This window comes from Achroia grisella, unplaced genomic scaffold (assembly GCF_030625045.1).
Source record: "Achroia grisella isolate CSIRO2021 unplaced genomic scaffold, CSIRO_AGI_Agris_v1 utg900, whole genome shotgun sequence".
NCBI classification, from domain to species: Eukaryota; Metazoa; Arthropoda; class Insecta; order Lepidoptera; family Pyralidae; genus Achroia; species Achroia grisella.
In genome coordinates, this window is record NW_026713059.1 from 5,132,975 (window position 1) to 5,145,131 (window position 12,157).

Here is a 12,157-nt window from a genome sequence, read left to right on the forward strand (position 1 = left end):
TATTTTCAAGATAATTACGTACTTGAAATTTCCAGTTGGGAAAGTCCGAAGCACCCTTGAGTTTCATGATACCGTACATTCCATGACTCGACGTATCGTCATCTGCCATTTTCAGAATTTTGATTTGTTTTCACCACTATATTCTAGAATTCACTAAATTATATTCACTTTAGTGCTAGTCCATAACCTGATAGAGATATTCAGTGGATTACGTATACAGTTGTAAATATAATTTATTTCGTTCCGATTGCAGTTGCACGTTACATACAAACTGTTACTTAGCAACAATACTTATTTTAAATGTGATGGATTATACTTTTTCTACTTCAATCAATGTGCCTAATAGTATAGAGAGCGCTCCTGTTGTTTTTTTGTGAGTGTATCTTCGCCGGGGTGTGTGGCATCTACAGAGATAGTATGAGCACTGTAATCCACATGTACATTAAAATATAATATTTAAAAAATTAAAACTGTATCTATTGGCCCTTCTATGAGATAAGTTACATTAAACTGGAAGAAAGGAATTTTTAGTAAAAGAGAATAGTGACCTACATTTGCTAATAATGTGTAATGTAATTGCACATAAGTTCGAAATAAACGTGGCTAATTCCTTTTAAATTTGTCACAATGGACTAACTGATCAGACTTAGTGCTCACGTTATACACGGAGGTCTCCTCAAGATATAAATATAGCGCAACACCGGTTGGACTATTAAATTATTATCAAAATTTGTGGCATAGATATCATATATATATGCTATCTATGCCACAATTTTTTTTATATCTATCTATGCATACATGTACGTGTATTTTAGAATTTTGAGGGTGAGTAAATTGCGAGTGGTTTAAAAATAATTTCTCTATTTTTAGTAATGTAGACAGAAACGAATGCGCCATACATAATTATGATTCAGTACATACGTATTTAATTAATTACTAAAAATAATTACATTTATTACGTATAATTAACTATACACTTGTTATTTTATGTAAATGAAATATTAAATGAGCAGACGCCCACCTGATGGTGAGTGGTAACCATCATGAGGGAGATCACGAGTCATGCGTTGCCGTTCTGGAGTACTAGATGTTATGCCTCTTATCCCGTGATTTCACTGCTTTCAACCGAAATGCAACTTACAAATACAAAGTAAGCTGGTTGGCGGTTGAAATAGGTGACACAGAGGTACCCAAGCAGATGACTTTTTACCTTTACTTAGAATAGTACTTGATTTTTCTTAATAGCTCCCTATTAATGAAGCGAGTCAACCATTTTTATCTAAAACAGATTTATTGTCGTGTGGTTGTAATGCAATAGAATAATGAGAGGCAGAATTACATAACAATTACAGTGCCAACTCTCATTCTTACGTAGGTGTCTCTCTCTGTAACAATGTGGCAACGAATGTCATTATGCTAATTAATCAAAAGTTACTGAAGTTACGCCATTATGAAGGCAGTGTTATTGTCGGCAATGTGTTTGCCATTACTTGCGATAACCGTGAAAGCGAGTCTTTAACCTAATTCAAAGTCATTTGTCTGCGAGTATAAATATTTAAAAATAAGCACTAATGTAATTACAGAGAACTTTGATTTTATTCCTGTGTATGTTACAGGTAACATACAGACTTGCCTATTATTTAAAATTAAGTAGGTGTTATTGTCTGTTTATAAGAATTATAGAATGGAATAGAAATATTTTTTTGTGAAATAAAATAAAATGTTTTATTTTCTAATAGTCAACTTTTTTAATCTAACATTCATTCGAAATACATTAATTGAAATCATTCATAATATCAATTTTAATATACTCTGTCGTTCTCAAGTTTATATTTGTAATATATAATTATTTTTTAATTTAATAAGTACAATAATAGGCCATTATTGTAAAAAAACCATTAATTAGTGTTCAGTACTGATATTGTATCTTTTTTTAATTATTGTAATGTTTTCAACGATTGAATATTTTTAAGGATTTTTACACAACATCCTATTTGTTTCAGATGTTGGAATGCTTCCCATGAAAGAGTAAGTTCAATATCGAATTCAATTATTTACAAGATTTGTAGTAATTTTATTTATTAATAATTTTTTTATCAGAAGATAGATAAAAAAAATAAACACTTTTTCCATGTATATAGAAGATCAGTTACATTTTTATTATTATGTATATGTAACTAAGTAATAACTGGCTACAATGGATTCAAATAAAAGAATCCAAAAATAGCGATCAGAAGATATACATTTCTACAAAGTCAGATAGTGCTTCTATAATGAAATTGGCCCATTCAAGCGTTACCGTTTCGATTTCTGAAAGTCCTAAATAAAAACACTTTATTGACAGTTCTTCCTGGAAGTAAATTATATTTATATTACATACTTTAATTATAACTAACTCTAGAATTTAATAATTATTTTTTCGCATACATAAATCTCAGTGGAATAATTATTTTTGTATCATTCAGGAAAGCCCACGAGGCTCTTTCTTGGCAGTTTGTATCAGAACGAGCATCGTTAGCGTCTGACGTTTCCTCATCACCTACTCTTTGTCATGACACCGATCGGCTTACAGACTTACGCCTATCTATATTGGTACCGCCAAGGGCAAAGCTAGGATGCGGGTAAGTACACATTAACATAAGTGCCAACTCACTCGTATATGTTCTATACCAGTACATATATACACAATGAGTTTTCGCCATGTCATTCGAATTCATATTCTAATGTTATATCCCGATATCTTTGATTTGAATAAACAATGATAAACATTGTTTTTGTTTATCTTGCTGATGCTGATTGATTCGTGACATGTCCATTTTGATGTAGTTCAAAAGATAGTATCAAAATAATATCAGTTTTTTATCACATCAATTTTGAATATATAGAAAATATTTGAAAAAAACAGTTTGTACAGGTACTACCTAAAATATAAGTACTGGTTAGGTATACCTATGCATATAACTAATATTTTTAAAATTTTAAGTAGACAAAGTCATGTTTTAATTCTTTTCTATGTACTATACTTTTCTAAAAACAGACAGTATTTTTCATATTAAATTAATATATAAACAATCCAAAATATATTGAATAAGTACCTAAGTAGTAAATGTTAGATAACCTACCAAATTCTCAGTCATAACTTTAAAGTTATTTTATTTGTAGAATTTGCAAAGGTCCTGAATGGAAACCGGGCATCTTTGTACAATTTGTTCGAGAAGGAGGCATAGCCCGCGAGGCAGGTTTGAGGCCTGGTGATCAAATTCTATCATGTAATGGGCAAGATTTTGCAAATGTATCTTTTAATGAGGTTTGTATAATTTATTATAAAAATGTTTTTAACACAACGTCATCTAGTCCCTCGGTAAGCAGAGCTTGTGTCGTGGTTACTAGACAGCTGATATAAATACTATATAAATAGATATATATGTACTTCTCATAATTACATACATAATATAAATAGAAAACACCCAGACTGATACAAACAATACTACTCATGAATACAAATGTTTGTACCGTGCGAGGAATCGATCCCGCGACCATGGGTTGTAAAGCGGTGAGCTAAACTGCTAGACCACCGAGGCCGACAAATTATTTTGTTATTTATTGTCATAACAAAGTAATCTTTACCTAGAATTGTCATTCATTGACTTGTCCAGCAGGAACAAGTATGGAAGTATCCATGTTGCAAAAATAAAATTGTCCCTGAAAATAAAAAGAATTATAGTAGTGGGCGTTATTCCACGTACACGCAAGTGTGTGCAATATGAATAATTTTTATTTTTTCAATTACTTATATATATGCTCTTGCAAGATACTTAATTTTTTATTTCAATTCTAGGCAATATCAGCCATGAAAGCTACAGGTCGTCTAGAATTGGTAATTCGGGAAGGTGCGGGAGCAGACTTAGTATCACCGGAGAGTTCGGGGTATAATAGTTCTGCATCGTCAGCGGCTGGTGAACGCAGTCCCGCACCACCTGCACCAATTACACCTCTGGCGCCACCGGCTGCTCTACGACGTCGGTTGGCAAGTGTTGCTGAGGAGGCTGCTGACAGAGCTGATAGGTTCGTATGATGTGTATTTGGTAAACAATAATATCATGAACATCATGTTTTATTTCCTTTATCTTATCTAAAGCCTCTTATATCAGAGATTGTAGAGATCATTCAGATCGAAGTACAATGTTACCATTACCTAATTCAAATTCAAAATCATTTATTCATATAAAGACCTTTTCAGCTTATGATTTCCAATGTTCTATCATTACTGCTACTATCCAATTCGACCAGCTTTGCTTGTGTCTAATCGAAAATATAATAGGTTTTTTAACGGATACCCTGAGCCTACTCCGACAGGTGGTACAGACCATGTATTAAATTGTAGGACTGTTTCGTGACTGAAATGTATTTGTACTGTGATAAGGCATAAGAAATGTAGTCACAAATCTCTATTGTAATTCTCTAATTTATGTAATGAAACAGTTTTTCTAATACGCAGTACGAATTTGAGACCTAAAAACAAATGCGGCGTATCTGGCGTTGTATGAACAGAAAATTTCAAAATAAATGTGATATAAAGCTAATGTTGTGCAGTCCTGAATCCTTTTATTACGAGTGCGAAACATTCTCAGCTGTGATATGATAAAAGCTGCTTAAAATAATGATGATTAAAATAATTGTAAGCCAAACTGCAATATATGAAATTGTAGTTTTGCCCTATGTGTTCATTGATTACTAAATTGTTTATAACTACGTAATCATATTTAAGCATAATATGCTATTAAAATGTTTATATTATTATATGAATTTTGTTTCAGATTGACTATGAATAGAATGAAACGAAGAACATGGGACAGTTTAGATTTTGATTGGAAAAATGGTAATATACACAATTTTGACATTCCTTCAGATATCGAACCTGACTATGATAGTCCCAGTATACCAAATAATCCACATACATACGAAAATAAAAGTATGAGATGTAAAAACAACGATTTCATAACGAGCCCATCGAATAGAACAATCATAAATTTGACTGAGGACGGTGCGACTATACAATGTAGTTATGACAATCAATCGCCTAGAAAAAGCAAGTATTCAGGCAGCCATTTGAATAAAGATAATGAGAAAAAGACTATAGTAGTTGAGGTTCACCACACGAGTACAGCAGCATGTGGGAAATCCCACTGCAACTATCCACCGCCTCCAAAAAATGACATGTCAGACTCATCTAGTGTTTCTAGTTCCACCACATTGTCAAGTGCCATTGCGGAAGAGATACAAAAAAGGAAATTGGTAAATTCATTCTTTCTATCCTTGAACATGCAGTAATTTACTTTATTCTTGATACTTTCCAAAATAATAATAATAGTATTTAATTTAAAAATGGTTGTTTAGCACCCTAACATAAGCTCTGCTTAGTTATTTCATTCATTAATATAGCAGTATTTACCATTTTCTAGTCGAAATGAAATATAAATAAATAACTACATCATAAGTAAATTTGGGAATCACTCCTGGACAAAGAAATATCCGGCTTTGTTCATGTCCACATACATCACTTAGTCAACATAGATATTTATTTCAGTGGTACTTTTGCTTTGATTATATGATATTCAATACATCATTGATTAGATAACGCTTTAGAATATCATTGTTTACGATAAAATATATTCAGATCGACAGGTTTAGTCACATACAGTATGACTAAACTTATTAATTAATATCTATTTTCCTCTTTTAGAATATTAATGAATTAATGACATCCTAAACACTTTTTTAATTAATGACAAATTAAAAGTTAGTGAGTAATTTAAAGCGCGTAGATAACGTGTACTGTAAATTCAATTATGATTTAATATTTATATTTAGTTAATAGTTATAGGTATTATCAATATTCCTAGAAGAAATATTATGCTTTTTAGCACAATCATATCTAATTCATATATGACACAAACTGAGATCAGAGGAAAAAACTTCGAAGAATGAGTAAATAATAGAATGAGTAGGAGTTAAATAGTGGGAATGGCCTATTCTAGTTTGTTTTTTTTTGTATATTTGCGCATTTTGTAAAATAAATTTAATACTTACAACTTGATACCAAACGGTACTATTCTTTTTTAGAATAAAAAAAACACAGCGAACGTTTCGTCTAACGAAGCAACTGCACCTCCAGTGAAGAAAGCTAATGTACCAAAAACTATAGATAATGATCAGAAAAAACAACACGATGCGTTAATGGATGAATTTAAAAAAGTGCATAGGAAAATGTTTGCAAATCAAGAAAATAGTACTCCTGAAAAAAATAGTAATGAAGCAACCGAAGGAGATAGTTTGGTAAGTATGAAGATCTTAATTCCACATCTATGACTACAGGTAGGTAAGCTAACATGTAATAGATTAATAATTAAACTAGTTACCCCACGTAATATTGTCTACGTTTTTCATAATCCTCTGCTCGTATTAGTTAGAGCATGATATTATTCCCCGATATGTGGGCTGGTACTTTTATCTTACTACTCATTTTTTAAATGTATTATTCATGTCCATTATACACAGGTGTCACAGTAAAGAATGGGAGAACGTGTGACAGGATAATCCCTGTTTGACTATTTACCGTATTTATCCTCTAAGCCGTTGTGCGTGGGTGATAATCTCTAAAAGTAATAATCATTTGAGAGACTTAAATTAATCAAAATAATATAAATCCATTAAGTAAGGAAATGGATTCCCGCGAAATAACACTTAATTCGATTAAAAAAATATATAATCCATGTATTTCTTTAGTATTCTTACTCCTTTAATAGTTCAAAATTACGGTTATCTAAAAACTATATTTCGTAACGTGAAGTAGAAACTTTGTAGGTACCCCTTTTTATTTAACTTTTTATGAAAATTGCGAGGACGGAGGAGTATGAAATTTCGCAAACTTATAGTATATATAGAGAAAGAGGGCAAAATGCTAATATTTTTTACAATTACACAAAATAAAATACATTCATTATTTAAACATTATAGCAACTGCTATGTATTTGATACACTGTCTTTTTGAAACTGTCTTTGGTGACACTTTAAGTCAACTATCTTTTGTAAGTAGTCGATTTTTCAACATAACTAGGAAAAATAGTATATAAGAATAATTATTACTTCTATTAAGTCACACATATGTTTAACTTCATTGCTGTTTAGTTTTACATTTTACCTTTGATCATATAAGAGTTCACTGCATTTAAAATGATAGAATAATGCAGCTTTGTATACTATAGATCAGTAAATAACTTTTATGTATTTTCTTATTCTCATTAAGCAAATACTTAATCACAAATTTGTACCTGTTTTACACTATATCGGCTAAAAAGTTAAAAGTCATTACAAACTAATATATGCTATATAAAATAATGAGGTTTATATAAATATATTATTATAATAACGACAATAATAACTCAAGCACTGAGATAAAATGTTCGGAGAACTTTCTATTACTCTAATAAAATTACTAAGTATTCCGCTATGATTAATAGGATAGAATAATATTAATTGAATGCTATGTAGGTACGTAGAAAAAGATTCGCTGTGCAGTTTACTTTGAATCACTTAGGATATGCAATGTGCAATTGTGTATTATGACTGTATAGCTTATTACATATCGTAGGTAATTGTGCTTGGCTTACAGTATGTGTAGTCGGTGCATTACGGAGGTAGCATATAATTGTTATAGGCAATAGTTATGTATGTGCATAATAGAAATAGATATATCTATCGAAGATGCACACACTGCATCAACTGCAACTAAGAATTGGGTACCAACTACCAACCGATGTAACAAAATCGTTACGTTATAACTTTAACAAAATGAATAAAGCGCACCATTTCGACACAAATTACTACTGCATGATTATATAAGGTTGCGTTTACTGAACCGTTACTAAAGTCTATAAATCTCAAGATTATAACGCAAAACAAAAATACATACACAACAATCATTTCCGTTTTTTATAGCTAAGTAGAATAAAAATAATTAAGTTCCTTTATAAAAAAATAGTACAAAACCAAGAGAAAACGGTATCAATTACAAAAAGAAGTATATATTATTTATATGTAGTAAACTAAAATGTCTCGGAACATACTTATAAAAAAAGTAGAGTCAAATTGAGAATTAGGCATCTAGGTAGTTTTCCTTACTATTTGTAATGTATATTGTATACCATATGGGTATGTTGTGCATGCTGGAGAAGTACATATTATGTAACTATATTACGAATTAAATATTACCTATAAAGGACCTGTGAGATAGAAGTGCAGATGTGTGCGATCAGTTTGTATAAAGCTTCTTGCTGCATATCGCGTAACTCTTCTAAATAGTATTTTATGTACGTATAGTACACAAAATACTATTTAGAATTTCCTTCTAACTTTAATCGCAAATGATAAAATTGGATGTATCTACATATTTTGTTTATATTTAATCGTCCAGTTCCGTTATGGTTAAAGATAATAAGATAGTAAAAGAGAAATAGAGAAGGTTGGACATAGTTGAGTTGATATTCAATTTATTAAAGGCATTGGGGGCATGATTTCACATGATTCCGCCTTGCACTGATAAGCGGCCCGCTTTGTCGGTCGCGGCGGCTGTTGGCTGTTGCCGGAGCGCGACTCCGCGCTTGCTCTACACGCTCAGTCGCCGATCTTGTTGCATTTTGTCGACCGCGTCGCGAGTTACGGCTGCGGCTATAGTCGAGCCGCGAGCCACAATAATTCTGCCAATTTTCCGCGCTTCGGAAAAATTATCGCGACCTTCATGCGCTCTTGCATTTATTTGCGTGATTTTCGTTAAAATTGAACGTTATGTACAAATTTAGAGTTAATGCTTGGTACTTCGTGAACAGTACAGTATTGCAGTGTTATTAAACGGTGTCGTAAACGTTGAGAAGTAGTTTCGTGATAGAGTGGTAGCCGTAACAAAATTATACATTATGAAGAATAATAAATCCAAGCCATTGGTTATTATTCAGTGCTACGAAGTAAGTTGACCACTATTAATTATAGTAATACTTGTTATTTATTATGAACAAAGCAATAAACTTCACTAGACATATGTAGGTAGTAATAGTTACCTAGCTAAACTCACAATTTATGATCAAATGGATAAATGTAAAATACCATACCACTAGTGTTACGAGTCGATCACTAGGTAGATACCTAAACCAATATGAGATAATGAGAACTCTTATGATTGAGTTATCTGTGTGGTTAACTGATATGTAGCTAGTTTTACTAATGATAACAGTTGAATATTCAGATATCCTTGTTCGTTTTATGTATGTAATACCTATACAGGTACTTAACTACTTGAATAAAAAACAAATTATACGATGATATCATCAACAATATACCTATTATACTCTGGTCATATGATTGTGTTAAATGAGCAGGTAAAATTTACCTGTGTCATGAAACTTACTAGACATATTAGTAAAAACTATATTGTCTATCTGTTCGTTTACTTGCGTAGACAGAGGGATCGACCAGTAAAGCGAGTTTTCTTGTATTGCATACATTCTTTTAAAATGTTAGGAAATCAGTATGTTTTTGTTTTTAATACAATAATATTTGAACAACGTACCCATTCGTACATATAGTCTTTATATACATATAGAAAATTCCTGTGTATCAGGAGTCCCCTTCCATATTACGGTGAAATTATGATAGTGTTTATTTTAAATATACAAATAAGATTGGAATAGTGCCTGAACAAAGAAATGGATGTTGGTCCTGGCATTATTATGTACAAATTATAAAGAAATTTGTTTTGATACTTTACATTTTAATACTCCTTTATTTAGATATTTAATCAAACATAAACGGCTTAATGTATAATTATGAAAAGCGCTGATTGATTAGGTAGGTATAGCATGCATAAACACAATATAAATATGTATTTATACAAACATATTTACATTAGTTAAGGAATATGATAAAAGGACATCCAGGCAGGGTTTCATTTGCATTCTGGTTCAATGCATTCAAATTAGTGACCTGCGCACTAAGATGAATAAAGATTTGATTTATACTAATTAAAATACTAATTACTAAGTCTTATTTTATTGTATAAATGTTTTTTGATGCCTCGGTCATCAAGCGGTTTAGCACACCGCTTTACTTCCGATGGTAGCGGGTTTGATTTCTTGCACTGTGTAATCATTTGTTTTCATGAATAGATTATTTGTATCGGTCTGGGTGTTTTCTATGTATATTATGTATGTATTTACAAAAACATCTAAGTATTTGTATTAGTTGTCTAGTACCCATAACACAAGCACAGCTTACCCTGGGACTAAATGGCGCTGTATTAATTGTCCAGGGTTATTTATTTAGTTATATTTAAAAAATACTGTAAATACAGTTCCAAGTGTAAAAGTTTTATACTTCTTGTCGTATTGCGGAAAGTGATATATCAAGTATAAAGTTGCTCACCACAATATCTGTGAGACAGTTGATAATAGCCCTGACTAGACCATCTAGAATTAGAGTCATTAGAAAATTGGAAATAGATACCAGCTAGCTAAATGAAAATGAAATAAATATAGGCTATTATTTCCTCTTCTGATAACATATTTGTTTTATGTACCATATATAGTTAACTTATTATAATAGGCTGTAGTTAGCTATAACCATGTAGAACGATATATATAAGCTAATATTCAAATGAGAATAGATGACCTTGTAAGTGATATCATCATAATAATATGCATCTGTGCACGTGACGTGTTTTCTACGTTAAGAAGGATATTAGGTACGTATTAGCAAGCTAACGATGAAAATATTAAAAAATACTGGGTATCGGGTACCTACATTAGATAATCTTATATAGAACTAACTGTGCCCTCGACTTCGTCCGCGTGGAATTTAACTTTATTTTTCTAAAATAAAACTAGCCTAAGTCACTCCCTATTATATCAGCTACCTGCCAAAAAAAGCCCCGTCAAAATCGATCAAGTAATTCAGAGATTAGCCATGAAAAAACAGACAGACAGACAGAGACAAAAAATGTAAAAAATGTTATTTTGGTGTATTTATATTCATATGCATGTAGTAAGAAACGGTTATTTCAATATTACAGATACTCCAATTTTATTTATATGTATAGTTAGCCCGCGACATATTCGTGTAACAATATATATTTTTATATAATATATATTTTTTATTTGTAAATGTATTAAAATATAAAAATAGTATATTTTAAGTGAAGCTTACCACGGTTGATCCGGTTTTTAATACCATATTGTTAAAAACCGATTCCAAATCGGTTAAGCTATTTTTGAAATTAGTTCACACAAATGTAGAGAAAATTAATCAAAAATTCTAACAACCCATTGGTTGTGTGTGTTGTTAGAATAAAGTCAGTAAATAATAGGTTTCCTTAAATATCCTTCATGCACAGCGATCATTTACATTTTCACTATAAGTATATAATTATAACCTTAGACAACTAACAGCACTATCTAGTCCAAGCTAAGAATAGCTGTGTTAGGAGTAGTAAGCTGAATGATAGAAAGATTTATTTGTATATAATTTTGTAAATTCATACACAATATATGTACTTAAAAAATACACAGACGAATATAAACAATCATAATCATGAATGCAAATGTATGCATCGAGCTAGAAATCGAACCCGCGATCATCGGAAGTAAACAGTATGCTAAACCGCTACACCACCGAGGCCGTCAAGTATGTAAAGATCTTGAAAATATGGCGTTAAGTATTGTCTGATTATTATAGAAATTAGTATAACAATAATCTTGAGTATGAGCATGTTATAGCGTCATTTGTTTGGCCTTCAGTATCTGCCTGTAGTATAAATAATCCGTCAAGTTGTTTCTATCTGACATAGTCTATTGTTTCTCGGTATATATTATTTTTAATATATTATATATTGTTACATTATCATTAAAGACTACGTCTAACAGACCTAATGCATTCTCTGAACGGTAAATGGTAACGGACGCCTATATTCATGAACTGTACCAATATCATACGCACATTGATACTCTTTATACTATGCCATTTCGCAGGACTTAGGTGTGTTGACTACAACAGTATTTGGTACTAGACTGTGGTATCTGTTGTATAGTAAGCAGATTTATTTACAAATCAT

At 31.3% G+C, this 12,157-nt stretch overlaps 1 protein-coding gene across 1 annotated transcript in view; it reads left to right on the plus strand.

Annotated features, from left to right (window-relative positions):
* Positions 1–12,157, plus strand: part of LOC131853160 (uncharacterized) — a 40,150-nt gene that overhangs the window by 23,398 nt on the left and 4,595 nt on the right. Inside the window, exons 4-9 of the mRNA XM_059203983.1 lie at positions 2,004–2,028; positions 2,466–2,621; positions 3,163–3,307; positions 3,839–4,065; positions 4,818–5,295; positions 6,124–6,336. Of these exons, the coding sequence (XP_059059966.1) occupies positions 2,004–2,028; positions 2,466–2,621; positions 3,163–3,307; positions 3,839–4,065; positions 4,818–5,295; positions 6,124–6,336 (1,244 nt within the window). The remainder of the gene's footprint in view (positions 1–2,003; positions 2,029–2,465; positions 2,622–3,162; positions 3,308–3,838; positions 4,066–4,817; positions 5,296–6,123; positions 6,337–12,157) is intronic.